Below are 20,661 nucleotides of genomic sequence, written 5' to 3' on the forward strand. Positions count from 1 at the left end.
TTTGTGAATTTATTTCCCCAACCTTATTTGTACGTATGTTTTCATCCATCGGTATATCGTAAGTCTCGAAGTAAAAAGCTTCACGCATTTCGTATCACGCGACACGCAAAAACGAGTATATAAAATATTGATAAAATATAATACCGAGACTTGAGAGTTCAAGGAGAGGATAATGATACACGGTCACGTGCTCTTCAGAATCAACGTACGAGTTGCGTTGAAATTTGAAACTTTGCACGGGGGGGGATCGATAAAAAGGTGAAAGCGTGGCGAACGAGAGCGCGCGCTTTCCGAGTGTTCGGGGCTGTTCGCGAAGAATGGAGGGGCAGGATTTCGAATGTGCCGCGGAGGAGGTTCGTAGTCGCGAATGGAAGCTGCTCGCGGCGCTGTTTGACCGCGGCATGAATTGAATGGACGCGAGAGACTCGTGCGCCCGCGACGCCGCAACCGTCGTGCTGCCGAGTGGGGCAGCGCAGCGCGCACGCGCGGCACGTTTATTATCTTCTTTCTGTTCACAAGTGCCATGTTCCATTGCATGGCAGTGCGGTCTGTAAAACAGAGAATGCGTTCTCGGTGGATCTCGAGTTTCCTATCACTTATCGTCATTCGTAGCGTATAAACATAACACGGCACGCGCGGTCATTAACTTACAAATTGTTTACGTGCGGTCGGGACGGCACATGGGGCGCCCCGCTTAATATCGTCCCCGAGATGGTAGTTTCTGCGCTGTAACGTGCGAAAACGGGGGGGAAGAAAAGAGAGGAGCAAAAAAAAAAGAAGAAGGGAAAGGAAAGGAAGGAATCGGAGCGACTGTCGCGAGCTGTTTTCGGGGTGCGAACTTTCGAGCGGTCTAGCGCCCCAGCAAAATGTCATGCAGCTACGCGGACGGGCTGTCGCACTACGAAAACAAAGGAGTGCTGGGTCTGGAGGAGGTAACGAGAAGAAGAAAAAAAAAGAAGTGCATTAGTTCCCGATCGCCCGTTTGGCGGGAGTCGGCTGTTCGCGACTCTTTAACATTGACCCCCTATGTTTCTCAGCTGTGTTCTTTTTTGTTTTAATCGGTCTTGCTACTTTGTTTTTAGAGATACGACAGCGTCGAGGCGCTACGACTCAAGTGCGGCCTTCTAGCCGAATGGATCCAGGCGGCACGGCACGTAGTCGTTCACACTGGTGCCGGAATCAGCACTGCTGCTGGCATTCCGGATTTTCGGTGATTATCGTTTGTAATTTTTTGCTCGAATCCCCACCCTACTTTTATGCACGACCCCCCCACCCATCACGCTTCCCCCTCCACCTGCATCGCCAGGACGACCGCGATGATCTGTCCGTGCGCTTTGAAAGCGCCACCGGTCAATTCTTTTAAATTAATCAAGCGGGAACAGGGAGCCGCGAAGGAGAAACGAGAGAAATCCCTTTGTGCAACGCGTCCACCATTGTTGCGCGGGCGACAATGGCGATAATGATGCCCTGCCGAAATGTTGATCAACTGATGTTAGATATCGAGCGCTTGCTTCCCTAATTAGTGTAAAATAAACAGATTCGAATGGAAACAAATGACATTATGCAATATAATATTGTTAACTATTCTGGAGCCTGTCTTATCTAAACAGATAAGGGAGTGTAACATGTTTGGATAAGGAAGTGCTGCAGGCTTCTGTTTACTGGATCATGGATTCTGTTCACACTAAATTGCAGCAGATTATTTTCTTTCGTTCAATGTATATTTTTGTGTACACGATAAAAAAAATGATAAAGAGGTTTGAATAATAGAGATTCTACTGGAATTGGGAGTTAGAGATATGCAATGAGAATTGCACTGATGAATCAAAATCAGTTCATTGGAAGTTCTGAGTACCAGACACGTGTATCATTGCCTATGGTTTTTCTCTGGCCCTACCACTTTTTAAATTAAACGCACTCCTGATTTGCACTATCTATATTTCGGTTTGCCAGAGGCACAAATGGAGTGTGGACATTGGAGCAGAAAGGTTTGAAGCCTACGATGAATATTTCCTTTGACGAAGCAGTACCCACAAAGACACACATGGCATTGAAAAAATTGGTAGATGCTAGTGAGTATGATTGTGCCGCTGTAAAGCGACCAGGCATTGAGAGCAATATAACTGTATGTTGATTTTCTCCTTGTAGAAAGAATTAAGTTTATAATAAGTCAGAACATTGATGGGTTACACCTCCGATCGGGCTTGCAGAGACAACACCTCGCGGAGTTGCACGGAAACATGTTCACGGAGCAGTGCGATAAATGCGGCAGGTTGGTATCGGTTATCAATACATTGGAATTTCAAGGGAACGGGCCTGCAACGAGAAAATGGCTTTTTAGGCAATTCATTCGGAACTTCGCAACTAAGAGCGTGGGCAAGAAGTCGCTCGACACTGTCTGTAGATCCGAACAGATCGGCGGTCGGCCATGCCGCGGACGCATGCACGACACCATCCTCGATTGGGAGCACAACTTGCCAGACAGTGATCTGACGCTGTCCGACCTGCACTCGAGGTAATTCCGAGATCGCTTGCGCGATCATAAAACTGTTAACTCGTTCGTGAAGTTGATTTTGTTCTACATTGTGGCGCACATATGATGGAAATCTTAAGGCACTGTACGAAGTCTCGTGTCTGTCGAGAGATTGATAGAAACGTAGTCTAACGAGAGGAGTGATTTACGTGTTTAAATGTAACAACGCGTTTCCGCGCAAACAATCTTTTGCTGACTAAAAACTTGGTATTTTTTGCGAACAGATGAAAGGAAGAGTGCCTAACGTGCGTTTCATGGTTGTTCAAGTACATGTTAGATGTTTAAAAATTTCGGTGCTCTGTGTCCGCGCAAGTATGCAAAAGAATTTTGGGAAACTGTCCAAATTTTTCTCAGGTTTCAGTTGACAAATTATTTCATTTACATTTCCCTTGCAAATGTCGGCCGTGAAACTGTATGGATCAATACGTTCACAGTGTCGCGGATTTAAGCATATGCCTTGGGACAACGCTACAGATTATTCCGAGCGGTAATTTGCCCCTGTACACCAAGAAGTACGGCGGTCGCCTCGTCATATGCAATCTACAACCCACGAAACACGTAAGGCAACACCAGTATCCCATACTTGATTAACGAAACCCTAACGTTTGATAAAAAAAAAAAAAATCGTGACTCTAGGACAAAAAGGCGGACCTGATAATCCACGGTAACGTGGACGCGATAATGAGCAGCGTGATGAAGAAGCTGGGCTTGGAGATCCCCGAGTACGAGAGTACAATGGACCCGACGCGCAACTCAGACACAACATCCAAGGAGATGGACTGGACAATACCGACCAGTCGGGTGAAAGAGATGAACGTGCTGTACAAGAAGGTATGTAAACCGATGAAAAGGAAACGGAAAACGTTCATGTACGAGAGGGAGAGGACGGACACCAAGCGGGAGACGAAGCCGAAGAAGCAGGCGTTCATGATGAAGGAGGAGATAAAGACGGAGGACGCGCTGGAGGACCCGTCGAACACCGTCTGCGGCAACGCGGTGGCGGGCGATGTGAGCAGTAACCCGGTGAAAATCGAGGACGGCACGAAGGACATGGAGCCGTTCGGGTTCTCCGCGGGCGACGTGACTCAACAGGACACCGGTTTACCAGTGAACGACATACTGTAGCATGATTTCACCGCATGGTGATCCCAGCGACCTAATGCTCCTATTAATCCCACTCTACGTTAAATCTATTCACGAGTGCATATAGGATGGGTGTTATCTGTATGTGAAGAATGCCTAAAAGAAAGTTCTATAACGATCTGTTTGTACGAGACCGTCGAGAGAGAGAGAGAGAGAGAGCGAGAGAGCGAGAGAAAGAGAGAGAGCGAGAGAGAGAGAGAGAAAAAACAGAGGGGGTGGGGACCGTAGAATAAGTTTATCAACGGCAGGCTGCTTTTATCGTCAAGGAAACGCTGCAATACGTGTACATATGTGTAGTAGTGATTTTCGTGAACGCTTCCATGTTCTGTCCCGCTTTCTCATTACTCGAGCGCGGTTCTTAACGTACGTAGTTTTTCAGTGAGTAACGTGTATCATACTTCCGATCTACGCACATACACGATGCATGCACCGCGTTTCTCCTCCGCTACCGTACGCACTAACGTTAAGTACTTAAGATGATTTGCGAATTGATATTTGTTCCATCGATATATCACGTAAAACGTTCGTGTCTCCTTCGAACGCGACCAAAAATCTTCTGGTACATTGTTTGGTAGTCCGCGCGGCGATTAACCCTTTCGGTGTCAAGACCCCCGACGCAACCCTTCCCCCTCTCTCTCCCGTGCGGAAATCGTTGACTATAGACCCGTTAACCGTATCGACCAACCGCACATGGGCGTTTACCGTACGCGCTCCACACGCCACCGAAAGGGTTAAGGAAGCATGCATAATGATGTTTTAACACTATAACGTTGCTACTTCGAACGTTTAATATTAAAATCTTTTAATAGAGAGCTCCGTAACGAGCGTCGATGTTGTTTGGTCCATTTGATAGTTAAGTGTCTCTCGTTAAACGCACACGTTTGTATAATCATGAGAACGCTTTCCGCCAGGTTTTACCCCTTGACAATATACACGCATGTATATGTCATGCCATTGAGGTGCAAGGATTTCAAACGACAAAGGGTAAAGGAAGGAACGCAAGCGAGTCTTTCTTATATCGGCATTCGACGCCATTTCGTCGGCAGCGTTTTATCAGTAGAGCGCAGATTAGTGAGATGTGTAATATTTATATGTACATAGCGGATACGCGCTTGGTTGCTCCTCAATAATTTATTACTTTAATTGACACATTATTTACTGGACGTTACTATTAGTGAAATATTATAATATTCGACGGGAAATAAAACTGTGGAAAGGGTCCCCTCCCCGTTCGATTTCATTGCCCCCCCCCCTTTTCCATCACTTGTTTCCCATCCGAATAATATCGATAAATTCTTAGAGAGAGTAAGTCACTAATAGTTATCATCTTGATAATCGTATATTCTTATTCATAGGCAATGTTTAAACAAGGATACAACATAATCATGTACACGTGCGCTACAATAATTACTCCACTAGCTTGAATTCTCTTAAGTCAAGAAAAGAAAAACGTCACTCCAAAGATTCAAACGTATCTCGCCTCTTTAATAAATAAGATCTTCAACGTTTACATACTTTTATACTGTCGCTTTCGCGCGGACGTCGCCGACGCCCTTGCGGCTCGTCGGCGTTTTTAAACATGGTCCGATACAGCGTTTCCCGTCTCCCTCGCGCCGAAATATCCTCTGACGATTCGTCAATATGTTTTTAGTTATGAATGAGAATCGTTACAAAAAATCGTCGCAACACGCCAAAGTATACGGCGCTTAATTCCCCCAGCAAGAAGAATGTCCAAAGACCCGAAATCGCGAAGTATATTAACACAGTAGAGATCAAAAGTAAACCCCTCCCACTTTAAACGAACACGTGAACGACGATTATCTCGTTACATTTCGAAAACATTCCCCACCCAAGCGACGGGACGCTAATTCAGAGGAAAATTACTGGGGGCGTCTTCCGCGAGACTTACTAAGAACAAAGCTAATTTACGTTTTGATTTTCGTAACGTTCATCTCGTTCTAAAAATTCCTCCGACGGAGAGTCGAAAGGGGGAAAAATGTACAAATCCTCATGTGCCTCTCGTGGATAATCTTAAAGTTCGAGCACACGACTTACGGTTTCGGTATACGTATATTTACACGAGTGTAGGGTTTTCCACGGTCAATTTTCACTGGACGCGTTCCTGCTTCGATCGAGACCAGACGAAAAACGAACCCTGAGCGCACTTAACCTTAAAATTACAAGGGGTTCAGCCACCCCGATCATTTAGCGGGCAACTGAACATGCTTTCTCAAGCAGCGCAACAAACGTCGAGAATTCGCCATCGAATCCACAGTGCATTCCTAACAATTATCCCGCGCAATAATACATCGAGAAGAAGGAACCTAAAATACTTTTCGAGGTTACGCCGACGGCACTTAAAGCGAAACGGAAAGCACCCAGAGTAAATTTAACGAAGAAAAAAGGGGGAAAAAAGAAGCTCAACTTTCAGACGTAGCGCGCGTCGATTCACGCGCATTACGCAGTCGCTACAAAAGAATAAATGCAGTGAGTTTGGAAAGGGAAACGGGAAAGGTGGATAGAGCGAGAACGGAGATAAGACGCATCCACGTTTGCGCATGGTGTTTGTACGCATGGTGCAGATAGGGACTGAGTGCAATAGTTAAGCGATGAAACAGAGAGATCAAGAAAAGAAAGTAAAGTATGAGGATTAAGTGATACAAATCGTTATCGGTTGGTTCGATTCCCGTTTCAGGCGTCCCGAGATATCATCCGAACCAGGGCCCGACTATTTGGTATAATTGCATTTAAATATCGCGCGTCTCTCCACCACGATGAACTCGTTCACATAGGTTACGCACGATATGCGACGACGACGCGAAAAATACACCTACAAACAGTGTTAATTAGGCTATCTATATACAAGTATATCTTTCGTACGCGACGGAATAGAAATTGATTATTACAATATGTATAGGTATTTATATATTTATATCAAGATAAACTTTCCTATATTGCTCTACTTGCGTATCATCGATCGTTTTAATCGGCCTGCACAACAGGCGTGCACGCCGAACGGACCGTACGCGACCATTGCACCGGCGGGATCGATCGATCGATCGACACTCGTGCCCGATCATCGAAGCGCCGCTGTTCGATTTCTCCCGGTGGCTCTATCGAGATCCCCTTTCCCGTTCGAAAATCGGCGGGAACGGTGTATGTCCCTTTTAAGTACGTGACAAAGAATAAATAGAAGTACGTATATCTGTATATATATAAATATATGGCTATTTCGTTGTGTAAAACGTATATCTTTTGGTTTCAGTATGGTCCTGTCGACGAGCTGAGTCGGATTTATGCGCCTCGCGACGCCTTCCCCCTTTTTCGTCGATGGCCACACTTTTCCTACCCCCTTTTCTTCTGTCTCTTTATGTATAATTCATCTTCGTGTGTTGGCAAGGCTATTGTGTGTCGCTTTGGCGTACGGCGTCAATCAATCCCTTACGACTTTACTAGAAACGTGTGTGACTCACACCGCGAGTGTGATATATACATAGTACAGAGATACGCGCTAATACATACTGTCGCACTTCGAAACACGCGCGCGGCTTGAAAGATATGTTACGTAGGCACGTTAACGATTGAGAGAGAACATACACACACGGTGGTCCTACGATCACTGCCTCTATATAAGTGAAGCTATGAAAGGAAATGTGGCGCTATGCCTTCGAAATCGATTATCGTATCGTTCCTCCCAGCTCATTCGTGCGTTGACGCGGAAATTGGATGGGATCTTCGCGAAGCCCGCCGTTCGTTGTTGAATTGTCGAGACGCGACGAGTTCGTGCAAAAGGAAAATTGACTTTTCGAAAAGACCCTATCGTAACACATTTCTTATCGCTAGCAACGCTACCACTCTTGCCTCTGCTTAAAAGTACCATCAGAAGCCTTCGCTGCTGAGAGAAAAGAGATGAGGTGTACCAAGTGGTACCGAGTTAGAGGATTGCCTTGTACTATAGTATATCGGTGAGATTAAAGGGGATTATTGTGAATAGATGCACGAGACTTTTCTCTCAGAATTGAAGAGTTTATCAGCGAGATGATACCTTCACCCTGGAACAGGTCAGGCCAGCGTACGATAGCGATAAAAAATGTGTCCCTTTTTCCCTCACGATCTGGACATCCTGTCTACCTTAAGTATCCTTGAACCCTTCGCGGTGTCTCGACAAATCTGCAAAGAATCTTCTGAGAATCATTAAAAACACTTGACTGAGTTTTTTCTGCCACAGAATTGGCCCCTTTGCTACACTCGAGCTACTCCATAGCAGATACTGGGTGTAGTTACTCGTACAGTCTGTAGAAAGCTACTATAATAACTTTTCCTACATAGAAATGCTGAATGACGAGTTACTTGAATGACCCTTCCTATTCAGTGGTCCTTCGGCAATGATTCACTGTAGTTCTCCCTACAAGCTTCAATCACCAAGTTATTAAAGTACCAATCCACGGAGTCTACAAGCCGGAGTACACACTTTCAAGAAGATCCATCCAGGTTTTCCTCCCGATGCCTAGTAGCTTCTCATTTACGAAGATCCACCCAGTCGCGCAGTCAGCTTGGTGCTGCACGAAGAGGGGAGGAACCTAAGGCACGATCGTGAAATGTCCAGGGGCAACAGGTGACGCAGCCTCACTCGTGGCTGCGGTTCACCCCCAACAGCTTGGCAGCGTCGTCAGCCGATGCTTGGAGGACCCTGTCGATGAAGCTCTTGTCCCGTATCCCCAGAAGATTGGAGATCAAGTCGTTGTCCGCGCTCTCGGTAGCCTCTGGGTTCACGTTCTGGGGGATGCTAGCCAGCTTTCCAGTTAAGGTAGTCAGCTTCTCGTAGGGGTTGAATCTCATGAGTCCGCTGGGCGCGGCGTCCCCGGTGGCAACCGGGGCAACAGTGGGCAACGAGATTCTGTCCTGGATCCTGGGATTGCCAGAGTTGGCCGCCGCTAAAACGGGTGGTTGCTGTTGGCTCCGGGGCGTGATGGTGGGTGGCTGCGTGGGCGAGTTCTCCTCGTCCCCGCTGGTGCCCACGTACATGGTCGAGTCGATGGACTCGTGCTTCTTCCTGTGGCGCAGCATGCTGTGCTTCAGGGTGAATCTCCTGCAGCATATGTCGCAGGAGAACGGTCTCTCCCCCGTGTGCGTCCTCATGTGGCGGCGCAGGTCCTCGGCGGACCAGAATCGCCTCATGCAGAAGGCGCAGACCACCTGCAAATGTCGGGGAGGCTCTTTTATTTCGTGCTGGGGATTCTTCGTTAATCACAGATCTATTACAGAACAATTAATCCACTTGAAGCGACCTAACAACACGGCTAACAGAGGAGTAGTCACCACCTGAACGAGCTTGAGCGGAATCGGGCTTAGAATGTAAGGGATGGACATTAAACACTTATCCTAATGTTAAGCAAATAATACTTCAATCAGCGATATTTCAGCCACTCTGCCGCTATCAGCCAAGGAAGTACTAGAAGAAACAGTTCCTCTCGTCAGCGGTAGGGAGACGTCTTCCGAGTTGATACTTATCAGCACCTCTCAAAGCACAATTCAAGTCCAAGAAACGCTCTTCCAGGTCGTCATTGCTCCTCGTACAAAGACATTACTTCAAAGTATGCGATATCTTTACCTTCCTGTTACTGTAGTCAGGGAAACGCCCTCTCTTCTCTTCTCCATCGCTGGGATGCTGCGGCGGAGGAGGCTGTTGCTGGTCCTCCGCAGTGTCGATGTCCATGTCCAGCGCACCCTTCGCCACCAGCATCTCGTACGACCTCTTGTGGTTCACCTTGATGTGCTCGAGGCAGTCCTGTCGCTCGGCGAAACCGCAGTCACACAGGTGGCACTTGAAGGGCACGTCGCTGGGTCCTGGCGACGACCTTGGGGAGGGTCTTCTGGACCTAGGGGTATCAGTGGTGGACGTCGAGGTGTTGGAGTTCGATTTAGGAATTCCAGTGACTGAGGAGGTGTCTATGCCCTCCGACACGCTCGAAGACTGGCTATCGTAGTCACTCTGCTCTTGCTTCGAGCACTCCCGAGGGCTGTTCTGAGGCTCGCTGGACGGAGTGCCGGATCTGGACTTCATTTTGCGCGCGTGCTTCGTCGAGCGATGCTTCTTCAGGTTGCCCAGAGTGGAGAAGGTCGAGCTTGGGCACTGGTTGCACTTGTACGGTCTCTCAGGCACGTTCCTCATGGAGAAGGAGGAGTTATTGTTGCTGATCACTGCTTGGGAGTCGGGAGAGGAGGAGTTCCTGACCCTGCGGATCTTGTTGGGGTTTGCTTTGTGCTTTCTCAGCAGATGACGGTCGCAGTTGGACTTGGTGGTGAAGAGGAGCGAGCAATGAACGCACTGGTAGGGCTTCTGCCCGGTATGAGTTAAGATGTGTCTCCTCAGGGACGATGTCCAGGGGAACGGCCGCTCGCAGTACGGGCAGATCACCCGGTTAGGCGCCATGGAGTAAGCAGATTTCTTCTTCTTCTTCTTCTTCTTTTTCTTCTTCTTCTTAGACGACGCGGTGACGGAGTTCAACGAGTTCACGGAGTCGGATTTCTCGTCGCTGCCGGAGTTGTTGCAGTCGCTGTGAGACGCGACCAAACCTTCTTCGTCGCTCAGATACTGCGGTTGGAATTGCTGATACTGTTGAGAAGCATTGTCCAGCAGTTCAGAGACGCTTGCCAGGTCCGTCGCGCCATCTTCCATCTTTTCAGACTTGTCGTCGTCCAGCTCTGTCTTGAACTCTGCATCCTCTCCATTCTCACTGCTGTCGTCAGCCTCCGCTGGCCTCTCAGTGTCCGAGCTCTTCATCTCTTCAGCGGCGTCCTCGTCCTTCGTCGACTCGGCGTGAATAGATTCCGTCGCATCCTTTGTGGATTCCTCAGCCTCGTCCTTTACAGCAGGCTCCTTGGCAGATTCCGAGCCCTCTAACTGCTCCCTCAGCAAACTGGAGCTTTCTTTCTTCTGCTCCTGAGATTCCTGTGCATCTTTCTCTCCCAGATCCTCGTCGATCACCAGCTCCTCCTCCGAGTCATTCTCTTCCACCTTGTTGGCCTTCAACTGCTGCGCCAGAATGGCGTACTTCACTTGGTCCGAGATGGGGTGCTTCGTGTGCTCGGAGCTAGCCGACTGGTCCACCTTAGGCAGGATACTTTGGTAGGATTGCGTCACCTGAGACGGAGGCTGGCCAAGATTCTGCAACAGCGTCGGGTGGCTCGACGGTGGCCTCCCTCTGGTGGAATGCCCCCCTCTGGGCCTCTGGCTCCAGTGCTGAGGATGCTGCTGCTTGATGTGTCTCTCCATGTTGCTCCTCAGGGTGAATCTCGCCGAGCAATGCTCGCACGTGAACGGTCTCTCGGTCCTGTACCTCCGTTGCTTCTGTTTGGGCATCAGCACTCCGTTCTTGATCACCATCTTCACGGAGTTCGACGATGGTATTTGATTATCCGGCTTCTCGCGGTTCGACAGAGCCTTACTGGCGATCTTCGACGAGATCAGCTTCGCGTACTCGTTCTGCTCGTTGCTAGACTGGCTGTTCATGTCCCTAGCTTGCGCAAAAGCAGCGAATCCCGCTCCACCGATAGTGGGCTCCACCAAAGTCCCACCACTGGTCAACTGCAGCCCTCTCACCAGCTCCTTCTGCAGTCTATCCTTCATCGTAAAGTCCTGCCCGAAGACATGGGGGTTGAACATATAAGGTGGTAGAATACCCGCCCCGACGCCAGCCGAGAACGTCCCGAAGTTCCGATAGATCAAGTGGGCATTCGCGTAGAGAGCCTCCAGGGACGTCGGCTGAGAGCTCCCCTGTCCAGCCTTCAGCAGAGCCTCTGTTAACAGCAATTGGCTAGTAGCGTTGTACAGGTCCTTCTGGCTCTTGCCGAACTGGTCCTGCGATGTGGCGAAGTCAGCGTCCTCCTTGTCCTTGGACTTCTTGCTGAGGTCCAGCACGTCCATCGACAGATCCAGCGGACCGTCCTCGCCGACGTTCTCGGACACGCTCAGGCCCTTCTTCAGGTTCATGGGACTAGCTTGTATTCTTTGGTGCGAATCTGATTTGGTATCACTGACTAGAGACACGCTGCCCTCGGACGACCTCGACTCGAGATCCTCCTCCAGCTTGGCGTCCTTGCCGTCGTCCAGGCTCCGTTGCGTCAGCTCGATCGGCTGGACCGGCCTGGAGAACGCCTCGGCTTTCTCGTAATGGTTGTGCATCGACATCGCGGTGTTGTGCAGCTTCGCCTCCTCGATTATCCTGATCTCACCGCGGCCCTCCATGGGTACCTGGGAGTAGTGCAGCTGCGTCTGCAGCTGAAGCTCGTCGCGCTCGATGGGATAGACCAGGCTCTTCCTCACGTCGTCCTTCATCACCCTGGGCGAGCTCCTCTCCACGCTCTCGTTCGTCGAGTCCTCGTTCGGATGGTAGATCAGCACGCTCTTGATATCCTCCCTGGTGAGCTTGCCGTGGCGGTTGCGTACGTGGCGCTCGCAGTTCGCTTTCGTGGTGAAGGCGTAATTACAGAGGGAGCATTCGTAGGGCCTGTCGCCGTTGTGGGACCGGAGGTGCCTCACGAGGGTGGCTTTGTCCGTGCTTGTATAAGGGCACATGTTGCAGGGATAGGGCATTCCGGGACCGACGCCCATGTGCGCCCTGTTGTGGCCCTTGAGCGCTCTGAGATTCGGGAATATCGCTGTGCAGAGCCTGCAGGGGAACTCGCCCTTCAGCTTCATCTTCCTGAACTCAGCAGCGAACGCGTCCTGCGCCTCCTCCTCGTGGTACTCGGAGGACAGCGTGCCGGAGGAGCCGGAGGAGCTGACGCTGGGATTGAACTTGATGTTGTTCTCGGGTGTGCTAGCGTCCGAACGAGGGAAGTTCTGCAGTATGGGGCCGGACGTGACGGATATGATGCTCTGGATGTCGGCTAGATCCTTGCCCTCCTTCGCTTCCGTCAGCGCGGCCTTGTTCTGCAGGTCCAGGCCCGCGAAGAAGTCGTCTCTCCTCGACTGGTTGTCCTCGTTCATCCGCGCATGAGGATTGGCCGTGCCGCAGTCCTCCTCGTGGGCGTCTAACGCCGACCTGCACGGGAACGCTCGCAGGCACTTGGAGCACTGGAACTTGGCTACCTCGCCGGAGGCAGGCCGGTGCAGGGACTGCTCGCAGACGGCCCTGGCGATCGCCGGGAACTTGTCCGCCGAGAAGTCCACGAAGGTGAGGTCGTTGAAGCCCACCACCGAGTTCCTCAGGTTCCTCGCCGTGTTCCCGATGGAATGCTCCGCGAAATGGATCATGAACCGGTGCAGGTTCAGCACCCGGTGGTTCTTGAAGGACAGATTACAGGAGTCGCATTTCGCGGGGAATTCCGGATGGGTGCGCTCGAGGTGCGCCTCCAGGAGGGCGCTCGTAGCGAAGTCTTGCCTGTCGCAGACGGGGCAGGTGTACACGTTCTGGCTGTCGTCCGGCCGGCACTTCACCTCCGTCCTGGAGCTGTTCAGCAGGATCTTGTGCCGCTTCTGGCCCTCGTTGTCGCTGAGGAAGTCCGAGCACTTCCGCTTCCCCGCCAGGCTCGGGGATTTGTCCTGCCTGTCGATGAAGTCCGGGGAGTTCCTCTTGGCTATCTCGTTGTTGTTGTACTCCTCGATGTGCCGCCTCTTCGCGGGTGGTTTCTCGGAGTCGCTGCTACCTTCCGAGTCGGTGCAGCTGTGGGGCGAGGCGGAGCGATGCGCGGTCCTCAGGTGCCTGTTCATGTTGCCGTTCGTGGTGAACGCCATCTCGCAGTACTTGCACTTGAACGGCCGCTCTCCGGAGTGCACCAGCACGTGCCTGTCGAGGGAGCTCGCCGAGCTCAGCACCTTGTTGCATATCCCGCAGCAATAGTCGTCCTCGCCGCTGCAGTCTGTGCCGCTGCGGGGCGAGTTGTGGCCACGCAGGTGGTTCGTCAGCTCCCTCGAGCTGGGCAGCACCGTGGAACAGGCGGGGCAGGGGTGCGCGCTTTCTGGCAGCTCGACCTGGAACGTGCAGGAGAACGTGACGTCAGGTCAGTGACTTCGACGCGGAATAAATTGTGGGCTGCCTCCACTTTCGGGTTGAAACAGTGCCTTTAGAATGCCCGAAGGGACTTGGAGGGCTACTTTGAACTTCGATGCAACAGTTTCATTGATCTCAAGGGTTCTTAGAGACATTACAAGCAAGCAGAGGGGATGAAAAGGGAAAAAGGAGATTGATGTAACCACGACTGAAGTACCGTAAACTGAGGGAACATTAGCATGTTTTTGGAATATTTTGCTATGTGATATGAAAATTAACATTTTTACGTTTGCTTCAAGTATCCTATCGCAACATTGCATCTTTCGTGAATGCACTACAAGTGTGAAAATGTATAAAACTTTTTTCCTTTTCCTTTTTAATAGATGTTAAGTAGATGCCAATGTTCCTCCACTTTGCGGTAATTCAAGAAACTTAGTAGAAAGAAAAGAAAACTACATTTTTTCCTTTAAGTAAATTTTTATAATCACCCAATGAACTATACCGAATTTGCATTAAAAATATTTGTATCCCTTCAACTCGGCTCCCCCCAAGATTAAATTCTGACCGCGCTACTGATCGTCTGTATGTATCGGTACCGAAGTTATCGAAGTTCAAAGACTGTAAGTACACTATGACGCAATCCTTATTGAAATTGTATAACTTACACTCGATGGTGGCGATGCAGCATCCGCTTGTGCTTCGTTGTCGTGTCCCTGATCGGGACTACCCTTGACAGTAACTGAAACAAGAGGAGAAAACAGTGTTACAGAATGGAGTTTTTAAATCGACGTGGATTCGAAAGCTTTAACGCCGACAATACGATTATTGCGAACTTTCATATCGAAGGGTTAATTCTAAATACTGTTAGTTTGGAGAAGAAAGTAGCTCAGAGTTGAAACCTTAATCATTCAGTCGATTTCCCATCGAAAGCGAGTGTCTACCACTGTCGACCGATAAACAGTTTATTGTTTGTAAATTTTTATAATTGGACGCTCAAGTGGAAGCCACGTTGACTCGATACGATCGCGCTTGTCACAGAAATCCAGCGTATTCCGGAAGCTGATAAACGACCGCAAAGAACAGCACTGGAGAAGGGACAATGACATTTATCAGAGACCTCGCGCGACGTTCTGACCGCAGTCGTCCTTATTTACGCGGCTCTGCAAGCGGCTCCAAGGACCCTGGAGGCAAGACTGGAGCTGGCACTTCCGAGATTGATACCGAGGATGATAAAAGCGGATCGCGAGAAGAGAACGCGGCACTGCAAATCCTCCTCGATACAAATTTCCATCGACTGACAAACAGAACGAACGATATCCCCGAACGAAACCCTAAATACCGCCCAAACTGTTACATAATCTTAACTTTAATAAAGACTTTTAAAATACTAAATCCCGGACGGTGTTACTTTTATTTCTCCGAAACTATCCACCAGCAAAACCTCCGTCTAAGCCACAGAAAATTGACTTGTCGAGAATCAGAGTGACGCGAAGTCTCATCGCAGCTTAAGCGCAAGACGGAAATTAAGAGACCTGGTAACCGTTTAATTAATTCGAAGCGAGCACGACGCCGCGATGATTCAGTCGACGAGACAGAAAATTACTGAAAGAGAGGAGAAACTCGTGCCAGATCAAACATACGTGATCTCGTGGCTGTGATCTTATCTCGAGGGACGTTCCTCTCGCCGAGGAATTAGATTACCCATTATTGACAGTGGAGAAGTCGATTCCTATTATCGACTCGAGCAGGAAGCAGACAAAACATCTCGCTCCGTTATCAACGCTCCACGGTTGGCTGACCTTAAGATCATTGTCATGATCGTTGCTGCGAGTAACGTCCCCAAACTCTCCCTCTACCATTGGAAATTCTCAATTCTCAAATACCACCGACTGTATTGTCTCAAAGTGCCGATGTTTCTTTTTAATCGCAAGTTCGTTGAAACTACTGTTGTGGGACAGGTGCGAACGAACGAGCTCGAGTAAACCTGCTCCCTCTCTTACTCTCTCTCTCACTCGCTATACGTCTCTCCTGCGTAGTTGCCCGTGTGACAAACGTACCTGTGCAAAGGCAGGTGACATTATTCATGCGCGTAAATCACGCGGACGAAACGGGTTTTCGCCCGCTTAACCCGAACTTAGCTTGCGGTTTGCGTTCGCGTTTAGCGCGAGCATTTGCGCTTAAGTGTGGGAATATAACATTCGATACGAGTGAGTTACGGGCCGGGGAATGACCTCCCCGAGACGCTTTTTTTGCCTGATGCTCCTGAAACGCTCAAACAGGTGAGTCTATTAAACACTCGAGTGTTTAATTCCGGCGGAATCGGATTAAATAATTGGCCTCGATATAACTATTCGTTTATGAATTTTGAAAATAGAGTCTATTTTTTAGAATGACTGCGCGAGCAAGGGAACTGTGAAAATTTGGTTATTATCAAGATTCAATGTTCGAGATTGTACTCGTGGAGATTAGAATATAATGCGGTTGGAATTTTGGAAAGTGCCTGTATTGGAATATTCTGCGGCTTTAATTACGATTTCGAGGATATCGGTCGCCCATGAAATCGAGGATACGAGAGGCAGACAAATGGCCGGTGAAATTCGGAACAGATGCTTCTGTCTTGACAAGTGGAAATCCAGGTGCTTTCCATTTCTAACGATCACCGATCGTTACGCGGAGACCAATCGTTACGGGGCTCTGTGAACCACGAAAACCGATTTCTCCGGTTTTTTTCTCCCGACCGGCGTCGCTCGACTTTAACGTATCGATACCCGCCGCCGCGGCAAATCGTGCAACAACTTTCCACCGTGCGATGAACCGAGAAGATCAAGCTACGTGCAAGGATCTTCCCAGTTAACTTAGAGCAACCTGCTTTCCTTGGAGAAGAAATATCCACCGAGCCGTTGCTACCTCTTCGACTAACTCCCCCAATCACAATTGAAATTCTTAGAAAATAAAATAAATACCTCAACCGCGCGGTACGATAAAAGTCACTTCCACACCGCTTATTTAAATAACACCTCACCCCCGCAGATTTCAAAAATTGAAGACTGTCTAACTGTAGATATAGCCTCAAAGTAATCGCACTTTAATTTCGTCCGAATTCCATCTCCCGATCACGAGAAGCCTCCCGTCATTTTCCACGAGCAACACCTCGCCGAGCCCCCAGGGGGTTCAAGCTCGAAGGGCCGAAAACGCCACGCCCTATATCTGCAATGCACCCCCACAGAGTTCGCGTGGCCGTAGAGGGCAGTGGAAAAGGGAGCAGTGTCAGTCCATCGAGGGCGTACATGCGCACTTCCGCCAACCCGGGACTCCTACGAATCATAGGATGCTGTGCTCGATCACTGGTGGGGGAGATGCCAGCCATTGGCCGCCTCTCATCTGTCCGAGCTTTTATCTCGTCTCCCTCTCCTCCGCTCGGACAACTTCCCCTCCACTGGCGCTGCACCGCTGCCTCCTCCCCGCCGCGCGCGCTATCTCTGTCCGCGGGCTCCCTTTATCAAGCTGTCCTCCTCTTCTGCGCTTTCCCCCTCCCGCCGCTGCTTCTGCTACTATTATTTCCCGCATTCTGTTTTTATATCCTGGATCTACTGTACTCCCCGATAGGCGATAGCTTTCGCGACCGAGAGGGGGAATCTAATCGAAGTTACGAAGCGAAGTAGCGCTAATTGTATGATCCTCTTCTGCTTGAATTTCAGAGGGATGAAGAGGGTTACACTTTAGTCACTTGCGATGAAATGAGTTCGTTCGAGGACGATGCAAATTTTCTGAATTCGTTTTCATCTAGGTACTTAACTAAACTGCATTTCGTCTCCTCTTTTATATTAATGTTTTCGCTGGCTCGCTTGTCTGTTCAGAATCTTCGCTCCTCGCCACGCTTCCACCTGCTTCTCGTTTTCCCTTTTTTCCCCTATCCTCCTCCCACCACGTCATCGTCGTTTACAGTCCCCCTTTTCTCCAGCGTTCCCCAGCCATCTCCTCGGGTTCGACCGCAATCGTCCGGTCTCTCTTCTCCCACATCTCTCCTCTCGTTCGTCCCGACCGTATTCTCTCTCTCTCTCTCCCCAACATCCCTCCCGCCCGCCCACCCTCCCCCTCCTTTTCATCCCCGCTCTCTCCACGCTCGGATACACCCACGCAGCACGCAGGAGAGAAGCAAAGATGGCGGTCGGTTAGTGTGTTTCGAGAGTCGTAGCCCTGACAACCTTGGGCTTACCCACCCGTGACACCCTTGTTTAGCTGCCAGACACCCTCTCGCACACGGTGGTGACACACACGCTCCTTCTTTCCCCCCCCCCCTCCCCTGTCTCTTTCCGGCGTGGGAGAGAGACAGGCGCAGGGGGGGAGCGTGATAGATAAACGGCAGATAAAACGGAAGGAAAAGCTTAGACCGCGAGATGTGCATCGGCGGCAGATTAGAGATTCGATAATGGGGCATTCAATACGGTGTAATTAGAATCGTGTAGTGGATCTTGTAATTAATCCTCTGCGCTTTGACTTATTTGCCAGGCGATCAACCGGGGGATATTATTACCCACCCAATCACGGCTCTTGTTAACCATCGATCTCTGGAACTGGAAATTATGCGGCGGAGTAATTTAGAAAATAATTCATGGGAATGTTGATCGGAGATTAAGCTCGGCGCTGGCGACTATCTGGAGGATCTAAACTTCGTCTTAATACTGTTACAATTACTAGCGGAACAGCGAAATTGAAATCTGAATCTCGACACTTACTCGAGGCCCAAGATCAATAGCACATGGAACTATTATTATCCCTACACTCGGCTCGATTATAGATTACTTTAATGCGATCCCTAGCCCCCCCGATGTTTACCAGAAGTGGAGTACGAATAATCGCAGAAGAATCCCCCCCCCCCCCTCGAGTGGCCGTGTAATTGCAGGATTCTTTCGAGCAGGGGACAAAGGCAGCACGGCAACGTCGGGCCGAAGTGATTTCGAAACACGGCGCTATCTCGCACGGGAGCACGATCGACGGGGACTTCTCCGAAAACTCTGATCTGGCCCGCAGTGTAAACACAAGAAATGACCTTATACACAGGGGGCAGACGGCCTGAGCGCACACGCCGGATCGACGGCTTTCGAGGAAAATGAAAAAAGACGCTCAACAGCGCGTCCTCGTAAACCGGCTCGGCGTTCCAAACATATTTACTTGCCCGTCTCGATTCAATTACGATACACGCCTCTTCGTTTGCGCGTAAAGAATGCATTCGGCTGCCACCGAATATTGGCGCGACCAGCAAACGTCTGGCGGCTCGCGTTTACCCGCGGAATGCCAAGGCGGGCAGCCGGGTTTCTCACGTTTTCAGGACTTTTCTTGGGAACCAGCTGATTGGCGCGCAATAAACGTATGGAAAATGAAAGGCAGCCTCGCTTCATGGGGATCGAAGCGAGGAAAACTCTTTCTCAGGCTCCGCGGGGAAACCAGAACGAATCTGTAATTGCCGTATCTCGATTTCCTCCCCTCTCTCTGGCTTCGCCGTTTCAACCGCGGGGGAACGAGGAAGAATTTTGTTCTGACTTGTGAGAGAAGAAAGCTGTTCCGTAATATGCATGCTATTCCGCTCGAAACACGGGCGTCTGGTTTGATTTTATCAATAGTTGACATTGCCTGAGAAAGCTTACTCTAGAGACTCATATTAAATTCATTAAGTATTCAGGTATCTAAAGAGCGTTCAAGGTTACCAATAAAGAGCACCTAAGCCCGCACCTAAGCATTAGCTACCTAAAGTAAATCGCACGTAGAATAAAATACCACATCCACTAGCTAACGGTAAATAAAATTACAGCTCCTCAAACTATGTGCTACAAACAGCATAGAGCACATAAAAATTGGCTGATTCTACTTCTAAAAGCAATCACGGCGAAGGGCTGAAGATCCGAGGAACCCCGGCGGCCACGCCAGCTCATCAGGAAATAGAAAAGGAATAGTTTTGCACGGTGAATCGACAAGAGAACATTTACACGCCTCGGCTATACCCATCGACAATCTAGAGACCCCGAGGAATCACCTTTATAAATTTAACAGATTCGCGGATCATCGATCCAAGGAACTACGTGTCGACAGTTCGGAGCATCAGGTTTCTCTCGGCGCTACGATTGGCCACCGGTATCCCTGTGTGTATAGGCCTGCGAGGCAAAGGATGTCACGGAAAAGAATCTTCGTATACGTGGCCCAACCGAGTGTTTCCGCATGTGTCTAGACGCGGTTGTCATACCTACACCCTGCGCGTAGATCGTCACCAATAGACCACGTGTAGGTAAATCGTATCGACGATAATTCTGCACCTTGCGGGGACGATGATGACTACGATTAGCGACTAAATCGGTGTCTCAGCGAAGTACTGTTAAGGGGTTGCAATCTTCTAAGTCGAAGCGCGTCGAAAATATCTTTGGACTTTTCTCAACGCCTCCGTTTTGGAATTTTAATAAATCGTCTATGGAATTTTGCGCCATTTTGCAAGCGAGGATGTTACTTTCGTGGGAACCGCTTATTTGAATCGTCTTGAAATTACAATTTGCAGGGGTCCCTTTCGATTCGAAGGGGTGGTTGGCGGGAGACTTCGATGCCGGAAGAGCAACCGAAACGCGCTCATCCGGGCCGTTAACGAGGCGGACGTTAATTGGAATGTTTCGTCCAGAGGGAGAGCTAGGGCCTGGGGGGTGAGAAAAGGGAGCGGTTGACTTTGCACGCCACGCCCTGATTCGGCTTTCACGGGCCCGTAAACCCCGGGGCTGCTTCCCCATGGAAACGTAATTTTCCCGGTTATTACTTGTCATCCCAAGCGCGGCCCGCAAAGCCGGCGACCACTTTGCTAAATTAAACTCGAGGTAGATTCCTCCGGAGCCCCCTCCAATTCCCACGAAATTCACGATCGTTCTAATACTCGATAAACAAAGCCTGATTCCCGAATTAACTAATTCCAATCCCGAACCTGGCGCGATCAACACAGATTCCCGGTAATCGATT

At 49.7% G+C, this 20,661-nt stretch overlaps 2 protein-coding genes across 6 annotated transcripts in view; one reads left to right on the plus strand and one right to left on the minus strand.

Annotated features, from left to right (window-relative positions):
• Positions 1 to 282: 282 nt before the first annotated feature.
• On the plus strand, positions 283 to 4,895 carry Sirt6 (sirtuin 6). 3 transcript variants are annotated; one of them, XR_013086158.1, is made up of 8 exons: positions 283 to 932; positions 1,083 to 1,210; positions 1,954 to 2,072; positions 2,149 to 2,272; positions 2,342 to 2,515; positions 2,968 to 3,091; positions 3,170 to 3,811; positions 3,842 to 4,895. XR_013086158.1 is itself a non-coding variant. In XM_076817691.1 (7 exons), the coding sequence occupies exons 1-7, from the start codon at positions 867 to 869 to the stop codon at positions 3,656 to 3,658; spliced, it is 1,224 nt and encodes a 407-aa protein (XP_076673806.1). In that variant the 5' UTR covers positions 518 to 866; the 3' UTR covers positions 3,659 to 3,830. The 3 variants fall into 3 exon arrangements, 1 of the variants encoding a protein (XP_076673806.1); XR_013086157.1 differs by having other exon boundaries at positions 3,850 to 4,895; XM_076817691.1 differs by lacking the exon at positions 3,842 to 4,895 and having other exon boundaries at positions 518 to 932; positions 3,170 to 3,830.
• A 98-nt stretch (positions 4,896 to 4,993) lies between these two features.
• Positions 4,994 to 20,661, minus strand: part of LOC143371927 (uncharacterized) — a 57,835-nt gene continuing 42,167 nt past the window's right edge. For 2 of the 3 annotated variants that reach the window (XM_076817588.1, XM_076817587.1), the window contains exons 2-4: positions 14,337 to 14,410; positions 9,288 to 13,652; positions 4,994 to 8,872 (exon numbers count right to left, since the gene is read on the minus strand). In XM_076817588.1, coding sequence (XP_076673703.1) covers positions 8,303 to 8,872; positions 9,288 to 13,652; positions 14,337 to 14,410 — 5,009 coding nt within the window. In that variant the 3' untranslated portion in view covers positions 4,994 to 8,302. Of the gene's footprint in view, positions 8,932 to 9,287; positions 13,653 to 14,336; positions 14,411 to 20,661 lie in introns of all 3 variants that reach the window. The other variant, XM_076817589.1, reaches the window with a different exon arrangement.

The sequence above is a fragment of the Andrena cerasifolii genome, chromosome 8 (genome assembly GCF_050908995.1).
Source record: "Andrena cerasifolii isolate SP2316 chromosome 8, iyAndCera1_principal, whole genome shotgun sequence".
Lineage (NCBI taxonomy): Eukaryota > Metazoa > Arthropoda > Insecta > Hymenoptera > Andrenidae > Andrena > Andrena cerasifolii.